We start from the raw sequence: 17,566 nt of genomic DNA, 5'->3' as shown, positions 1-17,566 counted from the left end.
TCATCCAAAGGTTGCTGCAGTGAGGATGAACTCAAGTCGAGATCCTTTTGAAGATGCTTTTATGAAGAACTTAATTACAGTTGGGTTGGGTGTCATCATAACCTACATCAATGGAATCTTTGTGATTGCCTTTTTTAAAAATCCAGTTTTCTACACTGACACAAGATACATTCTGTACATTCACCTTGTCATCAATGACATAATAATGCTCTTCCTTTCAGTTACTCTGCATGTCCTGAGTTACGCTGTACCTCTTTTGAATGTCACAGTCTGCAGTTTTCTGCTTCTGTTCGCCACAACAACTGCAGAAAACACTCCACTGAATCTAGCCGGAATGGCCTTGGAACGCTACATTGCCATCTGCAAACCACTGCATCACCCTCAGCTTTGTTCAGTGAAAAGGACCTACATCTTCATCAGCCTGATGTGGCTTGTGTCGTCTATTCCTGCACTAACTGATATCATCATTGTTTTGGTGAATGAACCCATCAGTATTTTCTCAACATCCATTACTTGCTATTCTAAGAGTCTTTTTAACACAAATCAGCACCTCATCAGAACAATCATTGTAGAGTCCCTTTATTTATCATGTGTGTGGATGACGCTGATCTTTACTTACTTCAGGGTTCTTCAGGCAGCTAAAGCTGCAACCTCTGATCAGGATTCTGCTAGAAAAGCCCGGAACACTATTTTGCTCCATGGCCTGCAGCTCCTTCTTTGTATGTTCTCCTATGTTACTCCTCTTATAAACTATTTTTTCCTGGCACTGTTCCCTAGATATAGAAGCACAGTTTTGTTGAGTACCTATCTACTGTCTAATGTTATTCCAAGGCTACTCAGTCCTCTTATATATGGATTCCGAGATCAAAAAATGTTCAGATATGTTAGAATGTATTTAACATGCAGCCTGTTCCTCACAAAGATTGAATCAAAGTGTTCCGCCCTAGAGATCAGTCTTTACAAAAACTAAGTCAAAGAATATTGAAATGGGATTTCATGACTTCTTGCCATTAGAGATGTGAATGTATGTTAGAGATGATGTATCTCAGTGGAGAGGCCAACCATGAAAATTTGCACCTTAACAATGTGTTGGTATGAATGATGCACATGTGATGTCTACCTACTGCTAGTTAAACCATATTCAACATATTCTTAAATATGGCACTAGATCAAAAGCCCATTGTTAGAAGATAGAAAAAAACATATCCTAGACTGATACAATGTGATGTACACAAGATGGTTTGAACCAAATCTAGTCAAACCAAATGACTGTACTTCATCGTTTATTAATGCTGCAACATGCAAATTGATTTTATATTAATACTTTTCTGATGGCACTGCATTTGTATCAATGTGTCCATGAAGCTCCTCAGATAAGAAGTGCTGATCTAGGATTTGATCCAGTCAGTAAAGTTATAATAAATCAGAGAGGAATCTAATCTTAGATCAGCACTTCTACTTTGAGAAGCTTTGTAAATATGGGCCCAGGTTTTCTGCTCCCTTATATCATGCTTTATTTTGACTTTTTTGCAGAAAATCAGGGCCTACTAACCCATAAGAGAAAGCTTAATGATAATAATAATCATAGAATAATCATCCATGAAGTTTATTCACTGCAAGTATTGTAGTAATTATTTCATTGTAAAGTTTTGGTTGGAAAAACAAAAAGATTAAACTGTTCAAACGCCCGATGGAAAATTAACTAATCATGATGGAGTTTCACTGCCGACGAAAATCACGTTGCACAGTTATGAAGGATTCACTCTTATTGAAGTGGAGCACGCAGAATGCTTTCTGCTCAGGGGTCTCATCTCCTCTCAGACTGAAGGGAGCCATCTTCCGGTGACAGTCAGAAACTCTATGACCTCTTTCAATTGGATTGTGATTGGTTCCTAAGCGCCTCACAGGTGTAAAAATATGGTGCTTTGAAATCGGATTCATCTTTTTGAATCACCCTGTATAATGTTTGTTGCCTCTTAGAAATGTTGTGGCTGTTGATGCAAAACTCTATTAAGAACTTTTTATTAACTAATACATTACAGATACACTATTTAAAACCAACAAAACTCTTCACAAATGTTCTCCTTTATCCAGCTATAGATCATGAAATTCAATTGTTGAAAATCGGGGCCTATTCTGCACAATCGAGTGAAGAGGTGACCTCCCTTGCTATTCTCAGTGATATTCAGTGGATATTTCTGCTTTGTTCAAATGAAGAGTATATATTTTTTTTAAGCAAAAAAAATGCCATCCTCTGTTTCTTCTTCTAAGCTGATGCCACAACACACTGGAGCAGTTAATAGAAAGGAACTCAAACGACCCTGCAAACAAGAGACCACTCTGGCCCAGGAGGCATTGTTGCACCAAAGACACAGCCCTGAGAGAGAGTTAGGGCACCCATGGCCAAGGACCATGCGCCTCACTTGTACTGGGCAAGGACAATGGACATTCTGAAAGTCACCCTGCAGAGAGAGCATGACAAGGGAGACATGCTGAGAGACATCTCAGAGACTTTGTTTGGACTGTGTGGGCCGCCAGGATGGCTAACCCTTGCTCTGTATTTCAGATGGGACTTTAAGGGCGTGGTATGCATCCTCTCTCCACTTAAAGGATGTTTGTTGTTGTCATTGTTGTGTTTAGCATTGTTTGTTAGTGTAAAATGTGTTTATGACTTACACATGTATTATTGTTTTGGACTGTGGGTTAGTTAGTGTGTTTAGTGTCTACCATAGAGTGAACTGCTATAGCTGGAAGTTGCCGTTTGAGGTCTTTTCTGCTTTGTTCAATAGAAGAGTCTTATCTGTTGATTGCCAGATTTAGTGGGTGTGTTTAATTAGGGAAAGAACCTTCAGTGCTAGAGGATGAAGACAGACCCTGAGATCATTGCAAAAAAACAAGAGCCACAGGAATTGATAACACTTCAATAGATATATTTCAAGATGCTGACAACTCAATTAAAATACTGATCAAATTATGCGAACAAATCTGGAAAAATGCATAATGGCCAACAGATTGGAAGAGTTCAGTTTATTTATCAATACAAAAAGAAAGGAGACCAGAAATATGGCATAAAGTGCCACACAATTGTCTTTCATCACTAGGTAATGAAATTATTCTCAAGATCATTCAATGCAGACTAAAGCCTTACATTAAAAGAGAACTGTCAGATGTGCAAGTAGGATTCAGGAAAAGCAAAGGAACAAGAGGTATATTTGAAAAGCCAAGGAATTCAAAAAAAGACATCACTGACTACCGCAAAGTCTTCAGATTTGTTGATGTTGTAAAATTAAAGAACATCCTCAGGAAAATTGCTATACCAGAGCATCTCATTGAGGAACCTCTACCTTGATCGGCAAGCCACACTCATGACAGAAAATGGACATCTGAATGCTGGACAGTAAAAAAAAAAGTCCAGATAACTAAACCGAAGCTCTCATTTTGGACATTGAGAAATGGTTTTGTGTTCTTCATCATCCACCCTGCCAGGGCTGGTTGATGCAACTGGTTGTTGTAGTGCTGCTGTAGGGGCCTGAGCTAGCTCTTCCCCAGCATTGTCTCTCTGTGGTCTGGTGCAGCCCCTGTAAGGAGCCAGACTGTTATGGTGTACTGATATTTTGATATTCTGACATGCCAAGAGAATGAGGGGCAACCAAGTCATCGATTGCAGTCTTGGCCTCTTGATCTGGCAGTGCATAGCCTTCTGGCTATTTGTTGAAATAATACATGGAAATGGATTGAAAAATGGCCTGACTATGTCAACTCCATCCCATGCCACACCTTCTGCAAAAGTCCTCTACATCCTGCCTCAGCTGTCCACAGTAGAAACTCTCTTGGAGGAGGCACAGTATTTTCATGACTCCAAAGTGAACAGACCCAGCTGAGCCATGTATGGCTATTAAGCTTCCTCCTGTAGCCACTGAGGTACTACTATCAGCCATCTCTTCTCTGTCCAGGCCTGCTGTAGAACACCTCCCAGCAGGAGCAGGGTTTTAAACTTGGCCCACAGCCCTTTTGTGTATGGAGACAACACTGCCACCTCCTTCCTGTGGGGCCATAGTTGTTTTTGTCACCCACTATGTCACTGGCTGAAGGTCTGGGTCCAGCATTTGTTGATCAGCCCACTCCATTGCTGGCCACCTCTCACAGCACAGCTCAGTTTGTATGGTCACCTCAACCTGTAAGCCCTCATATTGTCTTAGCTCTTGCTCTCTGGTTTCTCAGTGCTCACAGTACCTGCATGCTTGTTCACTACACAGGCATCTAAGACAAAGGGCAGGTTGTGGTCTATGGGTGCCAGGCTACGCTTGCTCGTTAGGGGTTGCCTTAGGGCTTAAAAAGCTTGACTGGCAGACCTCTAACCAGTTTAAGACCTTGAAATGCCATAGCCCCTGCCTGTGCAGAATGTTACTTTCGGTCTAATATCTCGGGACCATGGGAACTGCCAGTACAGTTTCTTAAGTCTAAGGGTGAAAACCAGAGGGACCTGGCCACTAGATCTAAACATTCATCTAAGCAAGGAATGGAGTATGAATCTTTCTTAGGGACCATGACAACCGGTGATGCCCAGGGGCTCTCTGATAGCTCAATGATGGCTGTGTGCTGCATTATTTCAAGGCTTGGTCTGCAGCCTCCAGCCGGCCCAGGAGGAGATGTCGAGGCTGCTGCCGTGTCAGTGCGGCTTCCCCAGTGTTGTTCTGCTGTACTAGATGAGTTTGCCCCAGCTCCTCCACCTCCAATGAAAAGCAGTCCTAAAATTCCGTTACAATCTGCCACAACATTTCTCACTGCTGTTCGTCAAACTCACCCACACTTTTCCAGATTTCCCTCACAGCTGCTATTTTATTTTCCCTTCTGATGGTCAGGCCTGAGTCTGTGATTTGTGTACTGCCAGATTCACATTGATTCACACTGGGCCAAAAGTGCTCTTATGTGCAAAGGTGAGCATTCTGGTGGCCACGTGTTCCATCCTAAATGCCACAAGCTTTTGGGGGTTTTCCCTTGGGGCTCAGGGAACCCCCATCTCCCCATGCTCCTGCTATGCAATGGCTTGTTGCTTTCTTTTGGCACCTTCCAAGAGCATGCTCTTCCCCTGGTTCTTTACAGCATCTTGTCATCCTGCCATGGTCTCACCTCCCTTTGCTGCTTCCAAGCACACCCAGTCTTTTTAGCCAGGGGCCCCGTCCAACTCTCACTCTGTGTCTCAAGTGGCTTCATCATCACTACATGCCTCTCTTTGAAGCTTAGCATGGCATTTGCAAGGCCTACTTGGCACTTGTTTTTCCTCAAAATTGAGACCTAGAATGCACATGTCCGGCACCTCCGCCATCAAGACTAAATGGCTCAGTCACCCTCTTTCCTTCATTGGTACAAACTCACCAGTAACACTGTCGTATCCTTCAGCTTGAGCCCCACAGGAACCACTAAAGGATGGGCCATTGTAGTGGTCGACTCAGTCTCCACCAGCACAGTGCATGGAACTCCCTCAATGTGGATGGAAACATGGCAAAAATTAGATGTATATGTGTGCCCCACCTCCACCACAGAAAGTGTGCCAATTTTATCATCAGTCCCATCCTGAGCAGTATTCCCTTGGGGTATGCAGTACAAAGATCAAGGGGTCTGTGGCGTCCTGCTTACTGCAACCTCAGGGAGTTTCCTGCCAACTTCCCCCTCACTAGGCACACCCTAGCCAGGTGCCTAGGCTAGCCTGGATTTTTCTGTAAAGCTGCTTTGCGACAATGCCTGTTGTAAAAAAGCGCTACATAAATAAACTTTGACACAGGTCAGATCACAAAAGCTCAGACCTGTGGCACTGACCAAAACACCTCCAGAGTGCTTCAACTACTGCAATGTAGTCAGATCTTTCACTCAAATCAAGTAGTAGGAGACAAGCTAAAGCATCACCAGTCAAACAAAGTGTCAACTGCAGGGCTTTCTGTTCATCCAGCCACTCGAACGATTTGGCTCTCAGCTCAAATTGCGCATGGATTGTCTCCCAATCTGCTTTATTTAAGAGTCTTTACACTCACTGTGAGGCATCCATGTGTGGCTTCTGGTGTTCCACCGGAGGTTTCAGATGGCACAGCTGTGTAGTTAGCTTTGGCACTAGCTAAGGCACTGCTGCCCAAATCTTGCCCCGCTTCCTTCACTCTCCCACCACTAGGCTAGAAACTGGCCCTCCAGGAACAAAGCTAAAACTCCCTCCCCTTTAAGGTTTTGTTTTTAATTCATCAGTCAGTTTGATGAGATATGAGGCGCTGTAGCTGTTCAAAATTGTGTTTAAGTCTTTAGTCAGTACTTTGCTTTCTTGTGCCTACCTTACGTATGCATAAATACCCCAAATTTAAAAGTGACATTTAAATTCAGGGTGCTGGTGTACAAAAGCCAAAATAACAAAAACTGTATGGTGCCAAATACTAATGGACTGTGCTTCATACTGTAGGCTATGCAAGTCATTTTTATTCTTGATTTAGTTAGATTAGTGTGACTTTTAACTGAAATATTGCATAAACTTTCCTAAATGAAATAAAAGTGTAACACCCTCTAGGCTCCCTTAAATTTCACATACTGCAGTTTCAGAGTTGAACCACTAGAGGTCAAAAACATACCTGGTTTAATGCTGTTAGGCCCCCATCTGCTGTGAACATTATTTATTTGTGTCATATGGACCAGTTTACAATAGAAATTGGAATGAGTGGGATGCTTGAATATGCCAGCATTGTACAAAAATATAGAAAATAGATGACTGTGAATCTCCAGGAATCACTATCTGGATGCATAAATAAAATAAAACACTGTACACAGTGGAATGAAAATCTGTGGTAAATTGCCTTGTGTTTTTACATTAAACTTTCTTAGTACTCTTGAGATGAAGACTGTTGTGGTGAATGTCATGTTGTTATCATCTTGGTTTGTCTGCTTTTGTCATTACCACAAGGGAAAAGCAAGCCACAGTAACAGAGCCTGAAACAGTATAAAAGTAGTAGTTTAACATCTGCTGGAGTTTTTGCTGCAGTGTCTATTCTCTCTTTAAATTAATATAATTTACATTCATTTGTGTAATTCTGCTTAACAATAAGTTTAAATGTGTCCTCTGTGAATATTTAACAGTAATTACACAGCACATATTTCTTGTATGTCTGTGTGACTAATTATATAAATGACATTCATCTAAAGGTTGCTGCAGTGAGGATGAACTCAAGTCGAGATCCTTTTGAAGATGCTTTTATGAAGAACTTAATTACAGTTGGGTTGGGTGTCATCATAACCTACATCAATGGAATGTTTGTGATTGCCTTTTTTAAAAATCCAGTTTTCTACACTGATACAAGATACATTCTGTACATTCACCTTGTCATCAATGACATAATAATGCTCTTCCTTTCAGTTACTCTGCATGTCCTGAGTTACGCTGTACCTCTTTTGAATGTCACAGTCTGCAGTTTTCTGCTACTGTTCGCCACAACAACTGCAGAAAACACTCCACTGAATCTAGCTGGAATGGCCTTGGAACGCTACATTGCCATCTGCAAACCACTGCATCACCCTCAGCTTTGTTCAGTGAAAAGGACCTACATCTTCATCAGCCTGATGTGGCTTGTGTCGTCTATTCCTGCATTAGCTGATATCATCATTGTTTTGGTGAATGAACCCATCAGTATTTTCTCAACATCCATTATGTGCTATCCTAAGAGTCTCTTTAACACAAATCAGCACCTCATCAGAACAATCATTGTAGAGTCCCTTTATTTATCATGTGTGTGGATGACGCTGATCTTTACTTACTTCAGGGTTCTTCAGGCAGCTAAAGCTGCAACCTCTGGTCAGGTTTCTGCCAGAAAAGCCAGGAACACTATTTTGCTCCATGGCCTGCAGCTCCTTCTTTGTATGCTCTCTTATGTTACTCAACTTATAAACTATTTTTTCCTGGCACTGTTCCCTAAATATAGAAGCACAGTTTTGTTCAGTACCTATTTACTGTCTAATGTTATTCCAAGGCTACTCAGTCCTCTTATATATGGATTCCGAGATCAAAAAATGTTCAGATATGTCAGAATGTATTTAACGTGCAGTCTGTTCTTCACAAAGATTGAACCAAATAGTGTTCAGTCCTAGAGTTCACTCAAAGAATACTGAAATGTGATTCCAAAATTTTGTGCCATTAGAGATGTGAGTGTATGTTATAGATCAGGTGTCGGCAGCCCAAATGTTAAGAAGAGCCATTTTGTCCTTTCAACAAAAATCAATCACTTTGGGAGCCACAACATTTTATGTCCATTTTACCATCTTGGCTGTAAATATGTCTCAGTATGTGCTGATGTACTCAGATAGGATAAAAAAATAAATAACATAAACAAAAATGCAGACTTACTTTGCTCTGGTTTGAGCTTTAGCTCAGCTGTAGCTGCTTTTCTCACATCTCCAGCAGGAAACTTTTCTGCAAAAATGAAATAGTTTCTTGTAAAATGTCTCTCAGCTTTAGATTTTTACGAGGCTGAAGTCACTTCTCGTTCACGAACTTCTTCTTTGAATTTTCCCATTCCACCTTAAATGGTGCCTGAGGTGCCAAAGTGTAATTGCTGCACCATTTAAGGTGGAACGGGAATATTCGAACAAGAAGCTGGCGAACAAGAAACTGACTTCAGCTTTGCGACTTCTTGGTATTTGACAGTTTCTCATTGCAGATTAAACATATCAGGAAACCAGCTGGAGTGATTATAAATGAAAATATTATGTCTCCAAATTATCGATGTTCGTCTTATATCTTTCTCTTTGCCTTTTTGTTAGCTACAAATGATTCTTATCTGCGTTGCTATGGTGACCAGCAGTCTACATGCCAATCTTCAGGGTTAAAAGTTGGTTAAGAAGCAGTTATACATTAATGCCAGTGTTTGATAAACTGTGTTAGAATTAATGATCAGCAGAGCTTTATTTGACTGCAAAGGAGGATTATTTTATATTTACCTAGAAATCTAATTCTGCTATGGAGCCACAACAGGACAGTAAAAGAGCTGCATGTTGCCGACCCCTGTTAGAGATGATGTATCTCAGTGGAGAGGCCAACCATGAAAATTTGCACCTTAACAATGTGTTGATATGAATGATGTACATGTGATGTCTACCTACTGCAAGTTAAACCATATTCAATATATTCTTAAATATGGCACTAGATCAAATGATAACTGCTGGAAGAGAAAAAAAAATATCCTATATTGATACACTGTGATGTACACTCTATAAAACAGACTGAACCAAAACTAGCCTAGCCAAATGACTGGACTGCATTGTTTATTAAAGCTACAACATGCAAATCGACATATTCATGAAGCTCCTCAGAATAGCTGTGCTCATCTAGGATTTGATCCAGTCAGTAAACTTATAATAACTAACAGACGAATCTAATCTTAGATCAGCACTTCTACTCTGAGAATCTTTGTAAATATAGGCCCAGGTTTTCTGCTCCCTTATATGATGCTTTATTTTGACTTATTTGCAGAAAATCAGGGCCTACTAGCCCATAAGAGAAAGCTTAATGATAATAATAATCATAGAATAATCATCCATGATGTTTATCAAGTATTGTAGTAATTATTTCATTGTAAAGTTTTGGTTGGAAAAACAAAAAGATTAAACTGTTCAAACACCTGATGGAAAAATAACTAATCGTGATGTTTTGTCCTCCAGGGTATTTAAAGATACAGCCACACTACCTCTCCCATTGGTTAGGACATCAGGAGCTTGACTGAAGGGCTAACATGTAAGATTAACCATTAACATTATTAATAACTGAAAACAAAATCAATCATTCATATTTTGATTTACAACGGGATCAATTTGTAAAGAAAAAACATCGGTCTAATCCTTTTGGAGCTTCAAGACTGACTGAGAGTGTCAGTAGTAGCGTAATCAATGCTTTTCAGTCAGATGTTGGTTTTGATACTTATGGCCCAAACTGAAGGCCAGGGCTAATAGTCAAGACTGAAATGTCTCAAACTCAAAAATAATTGTGTTCATGTAGAAAGAAATTTGTGTACATGTGTGTAACTTTGAAATTATTTTAGTTAATGTGTAATATCTTTCATGTGACCTCAGATGTTTTGCATTTGCTTTTTGGAATGTCCACTATCAGCAAGTTTTAATAGTATACTACAAGACGCAACCGTAGGAATGCATGGGCCCTTCGCCTCACCTCATTTCCTTTTGCAGAACCTACCACAATATTAGAATATGCCAAAACATTCATTTGCCTACTCTCTTTTTTTGTAATAGCTCCATAATGCCCATGTTGTCATCTCTAGAATGCAGCAAGTTGTGAATATATATATATATATATATATATATATATATATATATATATATATATAAAATCAAAATGATTACACATCAATATACTGTATTCAACTGGCTGAAATTATAATCTTTATAACTGGGGCAGTTAATAGAAAGGAACTCAAACTCAAATGACCCTGCAAACAAGAGACCACTCCAGCCCAGAAGGCACTGTTGCACCAGAGAGATGGGGTGCCCATGGCCAAGGAGCAGGCGCCTCATGGCACTTGTATTGGACAAGAACAATGGACATTCTGAAAGTCACCCTGCAGAGAGAGCATGGCAGGGGCGACATGCTCCGAGACATATCAGAGACGTCTGTTTGGACTGTGTGGGCCGCCAGGATGGCTAACCCTCAACGGGGGCCATGTGGCATCTGCCACTTGCTCTGCATTTCAGATGGGACTTTAAGGGCTTGGTATGCAAGGCTGTGCTGCAAACGCCTCCTTCCTCCATGTAAAGGACATGCTAGAAGATCATTGCAAAAAAAGGAAAGCCACAGGAATTAATAACACTGCAATATTTCAAGATGCTGTCCTCGGTTAAAGTACTGATCAAATTATGCCAACAAATCTGGAAAAAGTGGATAAGTGGATCTGGATAAGTTTACTTTATATATCAATACCAAAGAAAGGAGACCAGAAAGATGGGCACAAAGTACCATTCAGTTTTTTTTTTATTTTATCACTTGGCAACAAATTTATTCTCAAGATCATTCAATGCAGATTAGAGCCTTACATTGAAAGAGAACTGTCAGATGTCCAAGTAGGACTCAGGAAAAGCAAAGGAACAAGAGATTTTATTGCTGTTGTATGTTGTATTTGAAAAACCTAGGAGTTCTAAAAGGACATCACTGACCACTGCAAAGTCATCAGCTGTGTTGACTTTGTAAAATTAAAGAATATACTCAGGAAAATGGCTATACCAGAGCATCTCATTGTTCTAATCAGGAACCTCTACCCTGATCAGCAAACCACAGTCATGACAGAAAATAGACAAACAGACAGGTTCCACATTTGAAAGCTGGACAGTAAAAAGAGGAACAGGAAAAATACTGATGCCTTTGTACCTTTATGTGGGCAAGGACTTTTGAGAGAACCTTGGACAACAAAGAAAACAAACAAATAGATCCTTGACCAAATCAAGCCTCATCTCTCACTTGAAGCCCAGATAACCAAACCAAAGCCCTTATTTTGGACATTTTGTAAAGGTTTAGCGCTGCTGCAGGGGGACGAGATAGGTTTTCCCAAGCACTGTCTCTCTGTGGTCTGGTGCAGCACCAGCAAGGTGGGAGCAGCACTCTGTACACAACTTCTTCTAACCTTTCTAGGACCCAAGATGGTCCTACCCAGTGGTTGTCCCATTTAGGGCAGCTGCCCTTCTTTCTCTTAGTGCTGTAGATCCACATGAGCTCCCCTAGTGCGAGTGCCAAACATGAGCATCCACATCATAGTTCCTTTTGGTGTTGCATGCTGGAACTCAGCAGTTGCTTCCTGTTTGTGCTGTATCTATGTGGTCTTGGAGCTGCCAGGTGTTCTCTGGACCTGCTGGTGCACAGGGGTCCCGATTTCCCTCACCAGCAGTAGTACGGCTAGGGTACACAAATATGAATCTTGCACTGCAGAGCAACCTGCCATGAGGACCAGGCACAACCAAGGTATTGACAATAGTCTTGGCCTCTTGGTCTCGCAGTGCATAGCCGTCTGGCTACTTGGTGAAATAATCCCTGGCAGTCAACACAAATCCATTTCCCCCAGCAGTGCGTGCAAACGGTCCGACTATGTCGACTCCAACCCATTGCTTGGGCTCACCCACTGGAAACTGCTGCGATTGCTGTAGTACATAGGCTGCACCTTCTGCAAAAGTCCTCTACATCCTGCCTTAGCCATCCCCAGTAGAAAATCTCTTAGAGGGGGCAAAGTGTTTTCATAACTCCAAAGTGTCCAGACCTGGCTGAGCCAAGGCTTGCTCACTGGGGGCATGGACCTGGATTCTCTGTAAAGCTGCTTTAAGGTTTTGTTTTTAATTTATCACCCAGCGTGATGAGATGTGAGGCACCACAGCTGTTCTGAATTGTGTTTAAGTCTTGAGTCAGTATTTTGCTTTCTTGGGTCAAAATATCACATCTGGCTGAGAGTTTTACATGATATTGTAGACATAAGACATAAATACTCTCAACATGTATGTCTTACATGTGCATAAATAAACATTTAAAAAATGCCTTAAAAGTGACATTTGGCACTGTCATTTTTTTATTTTAAATTCAGCGTGCTGGAGTACAAAGCTAAACCAACAACTGTGCTGTATACCGTAGGCTATGCAAGTAATTTTATTCTTGATTACGTTAGATTAGTATTACTTTTAACAGTGAAATACTGGATAAAATTACCTAAATTAAATAAAAGTGTAACACCCTCTAGGCTCCCTTAAATTGCACATACTGCAGTTTCAGAGTTGAACCACTAGAGGTCAAAAACATACCTGGTTTAAAGCTGCTATGCTGAACGGAGCTTAAATATGTCAGGATTGTACAAAAATAAAGGAAAAAAAAGATGACCAGTGATTACTATATGGATAAATAAATAAAAAATAAACATTGTATTCAGTGGAATGAGAGTCTACTGTTCATTGCCTTGTGTTTCAGTACAAATATGAAGATTCAATATGGAAATTTCTTGGTACTCTTAAGATGAGGTGGTGTTGAATGTCATGTTGTTGTTGTTGTTGTTTGGCTGCTTTTGTCATTAGCACAAGGGAAAAGCAAGCCACAGTAACAGAGCCTGAAACAGTATAAAAGTTGCAGCTTGACATCTGCTGGAGTCTTTGCTGGACTCAACATCTAGCGGATCTATCTTTTCTTTAATGTCATTTACAATCATTTCTGTAATTCTGTTTAACAAGACGTTTGAATACATCCTCTGTGAATATTTAGCAGTAATTACTCAGCAAATATTTCTTGTATATCTTTTTGGCTAAACAACTTAACAAGATAATTCATCCAAAGGTGAGGATGAACTCAAGCCAGAATCCTTTTGATGAAGAGGCTTTTATGAGGAACTTAGTTGCAGTTGGGTTGGGTGTCATCATAACCTACATCAATGGAATCTTTGTGATTGCCTTTTTTAAAAATCCAGTTTTCTACACTGACACCAGATACATTCTGTACATTCACCTCGTCATCAATGACATAATTATGCTCTTCCTTTCAGTTACTCTGCATGTCCTCGTTTATACTGTACCTCTTTTGAATGTCACAGTCTGCAGTTTTCTGCTTCTGTTCGCCGCAATAACTGCAGAAAACACTCCACTGAATCTAGCTGGAATGGCCTTGGAACGCTACATTGCCATCTGCAAACCACTGCATCACCCTCAGCTTTGTTCAGTGAAAAGGACCTACATCTTCATCGGCCTGATGTGGCTTGTGTCTTGTATTCCTGCACTAACTGATATCTTCATTGTTTTGGTGAATGAACCCCTCAGTATTTTCTCATCCTCTATTAATTGCTACAGCAAGAGTCTTTTTGGCACAAATAGGCACCTCATGAGAGTGATCTGTGTAGAGACAATGTTTTTATCATGTGTGTGGATGACGCTGATCTTTACTTACTTCAGGGTTCTTCAGGCAGCTAAAGCTGCAACCTCTGATCAGGCTTCTGCCAGAAAAGCCAGGAACACTATTTTGCTCCATGGCCTGCAGCTCCTTCTTTGTATGCTCTCCTATGTTACTCCACTTATAAACTATTTTTTCTTAGCACTGTTCCCTAAATATAGAAGCATAATTTTGTTCAGTACCTATTTAATGGCTAACGTTATTCCAAGGCTACTCAGTCCTCTTATATATGGATTCCGAGATCAAAAAATGTTCAGATATGTCAGAATGTATTTAACGTGCAGTCTGTTCCTCACGAAGATTGAACCAAATGAAGTTCAGTCATAGAGTTCGGTCTGTATAAGGCTAAGTCAAAGAATACTGAAATGGGATTTCATGATTTCTTGCCATTTAATCAGAGCTGTGAGAGTATGTTTAAGCTGATGCTGTTCTGAATGATACTCCAATCAGCACGACAGTGACACTCAGCACTGCAGCGACACTGACCTGGTGGTGGTGTGTTAGTGTGTCTTGTGCTGGTACGAGTGGATCAGACACAGCAGTGCTGCTGGAGTTTTTAAACACTGTGTCCACTCACTGTCCACTCCTACCTTGTCAGTCCACCTTGTAGATGTAAAGTCAGAGACGACAGCTCATCTGCTGCTGCACAGTTTGTGTTGGTCATCCTCTAGTCCTTCATCAGTGGTCACAGGTCGCTGCCCACAGGATGCTGTTGGCTGGATATTTTTGGTTCTCAGTTCAACAGCGACACTGAGGTGTTTAAAAACTCCAGCAGCACTGCTGTGTCTGATCCACTCAGACCAGCGCAACACAGACTAACACACCACCACCAAGTCGGTATCATTGCGGTGCTGAGAATGACACACCACCACCTACCTGTTCTGTGGGGGTCCTGTAGGGGTCCTGACCATTGAAGAACAGGGTAAAAAAGTATGCAGAGAAACAGATGGACTACAGTCTGTAACTGTGTGCTCCTGTATAGTAAGTGGAGCTGATAAAATGGTCAGTGAGTGTGAAAACAAGGAGGAAGCTTTAATGTTAAGGCTGATTGCTGTATACCTCCGTAGAGAAGCAAGCCATGACAATTTGCACCTTAACAATGTGTTGGTATGAATGATGCACATGTGATGTCTACCTACAGCAAGTTTATTGTTTTTTTTTGTTGTTTTTTTTTTGTTTGTTTTAATAGAATCATCATCCTTGTTGTATTTATACACTGCAAGTATTGTAGTATTTTTTTAGTAGTTGCAGTAATTATTTAATTGTAAAGTTTTGCTTGGAAAATTAAGGGTTTTTTTCTTTTTGACCAGATTTTAAATTTATGGCCCAAACTGAAGGCCAGGTCTAATAGTCAAGATTTGCCACGGCAGAAAAGAGATGTCTCAAAAATTGTGTGCATAAAGACAGAAGGTTTTAAAAATCATTTCAGCTCAATGTGTAATATCTGTGTTTCATGTCACTCCAAATGTTCTGCATTTTTTTTGGGAATGCCCACTATCAGCAAAGCTTTAGTAGTATACTGTCAGGAATGACAGTGGGAATATTTTGATAATTTAATGCTTGGGCCCCTCGCTTCACCTCATTTCATTACAATATGCCAAAATGTTCACATGCCTACTTATTTTGTAATAGCACCACAATGCCCATGCTGTCATCTGTAGTGTGCAGCAAGCTGTGAATATGAATATTAGCAATGTGACTGCATATTAACATGCTGTATTCAACTGGCTAAAATTGTAATGTTTGTTGCCTCTCAACAGCCTCATCATGATGTGGCTTTAATGTAAAACTGTATAATGAACTACTTTTGACTAATTTTTGAAAGATAGAAGCTGAGCCTAGAAAGGGTCCTTATCATACACAGCTGACACCAAAGCAATTTATACTTCACCTTTAGTTAAAACCTTTACAATTCACAGGTCAAGAGAACATTAAATCTGAACACAGAAACAGTTTATGAGGGGAAAACTTGAAAATGCTAAAAATTTGCAGTAGGATGTTTCACAACTGAAACAAAACTTTGTTACTCCGCACCTTCACAGGAGAAGGAAAAAAACTTTTGAAGTTAATGTAACAAGATTTCTTTTAAAGCAGTTTTGAAACATTTATATTGGTCCATTCAGCATGAATTTTACAAAAAAGTAAAACATGACGAATGGAGATACAAGGTTTTGTTTTTGCATGACTGCAGCAATGAGCTTCCTTTTTATTAACAGCTCCAGTCTATCTTCACAGCCCACTTTACTGCTTTTGTTGTTCTTCTTTTTTCTTTTTCCCCTGCCATTTTTTAAAGCCTAATTTGTACTTTTTTTTTAAATCAAACACACTGAAAACAAAATTCTCATAGTCTTAAGACTGTAATCAGGCTAAACCTCCAACTGTTTGCATAGAGGGGCACACTGGATTGGCAGAATGCAGAATGCATTAGCGCTGGCACTGTATCAAAAACTATTCTTCATTAATTATTTAAAGAATTAAGCATTTCATTTAAGAATCTTCCAGCAAGCCTAAAAATCACATTTCAAAAAAAGAAACACTTTACAGTGCCACTGTATACTGCAGCTTTGATGCTTAATGTTGTATCCATTTACTTTGTATCCATTTATCGTCTTTTCTTCTGAGCAGTCCATGGCTCAGGATAGCTGCTGTGTCTAGATGAAATATACAAAACTACACAAAATGGACAAAATGCAGTCAATCCTACTTTCCTGTCCATCATGTTTTCTTTTGAATTTATGTTTAAATACAAAGTGTTGAAAGGATTAAAATACCTAAAACCACATAAACTGGCCTACAGCTGCTTACAGGAGTTGCACCTACAGTGACATTTTTGAAAAGGCTTTGAAGCAGAGGTCTCATTCTCAAACATGTTCCTTCTCTGAGTTCTGAGAGGTTTTATGAATATGTACCCTTACCAAAACATGACATAATATCTCTGATATGAAATCACTAGCGGTCACAGTAAGCAGTTCAGTTACACTGTGCAGATAAAGCCTAGTGTAATCTTAGAAACCCAGAATCAATAATAATCTTGCGTGACCTACGTGACAAACATGAGATCCTGGGATCCTCAGTGTCCACTGTAGTTCTAGCATGTGGTTAAACTGGGGTTGAAATAGGCTTGTATCTCACTGTGGGCCAGAAAACATCTGGGCAACTCCTTGAATGTTCTTCTCGGGGGCATAAACAACAACAGTTTATTAACCACTGTGATCAGCTTCTCCATGAAGAGGCTTTTTACAAATTTACAACAAAATGATGTTTAGCCTGACACTGCTATGAACTGGGTTCCTTTTCCAACATCTGCATATTTGCACTCTAATACAATTCCATCATAAGGGGATATGAAAAAGGGTTTAAGGCATGAATTCAGGGGCATCATATTAAATCAACAGCACTTTTGCCTGACCCAGCCCAATATAACTACACTTTAGCTTAAAATATAAGCATTAAAATACTTTCATCTTATTATGTTTGCATTAATATGTGAATCCATTTAACATCTTGCACTTGCAACATCCTTTTTTCAGTGATTTCTCCATTTTAGGTTATGAAAAATGTACATTTTAGTTCACATTCACTCAACCCTGTAACTCTAAAAATAATGCAACTTTTTAACGTAAAAAC

At 40.0% G+C, this 17,566-nt stretch overlaps 3 protein-coding genes across 3 annotated transcripts; all 3 read left to right on the top strand.

The window, feature by feature from the left end:
* The first annotated feature begins 25 nt into the window (after positions 1–25).
* LOC118807671 (odorant receptor 131-2-like) lies at positions 26–970 on the top strand. The gene has a single exon (XM_036569702.1). The coding sequence runs from the start codon at positions 26–28 to the stop codon at positions 968–970; it is 945 nt and encodes a 314-aa protein (XP_036425595.1).
* Positions 971–7,191: 6,221 nt separating this feature from the next.
* Positions 7,192–8,115, top strand: LOC118807670 (odorant receptor 131-2-like). Its single transcript, XM_036569701.1, has one exon. It carries the CDS (start codon positions 7,192–7,194, stop codon positions 8,113–8,115), a length of 924 nt encoding a protein of 307 aa, XP_036425594.1.
* A 5,224-nt stretch (positions 8,116–13,339) lies between these two features.
* LOC118807669 (odorant receptor 131-2-like) lies at positions 13,340–14,266 on the top strand. Its single transcript, XM_036569700.1, has one exon. It carries the CDS (start codon positions 13,340–13,342, stop codon positions 14,264–14,266), a length of 927 nt encoding a protein of 308 aa, XP_036425593.1.
* The last annotated feature ends 3,300 nt before the right edge of the window (positions 14,267–17,566 follow it).

Source organism: Colossoma macropomum, unplaced genomic scaffold (genome assembly GCF_904425465.1).
Source record: "Colossoma macropomum unplaced genomic scaffold, Colossoma_macropomum, whole genome shotgun sequence".
Classification (NCBI taxonomy): domain Eukaryota; kingdom Metazoa; phylum Chordata; class Actinopteri; order Characiformes; family Serrasalmidae; genus Colossoma; species Colossoma macropomum.
The sequence above is the reverse complement of the archived record's forward strand: the minus strand, read 5'-3'. Positions and strand labels throughout refer to the sequence as shown.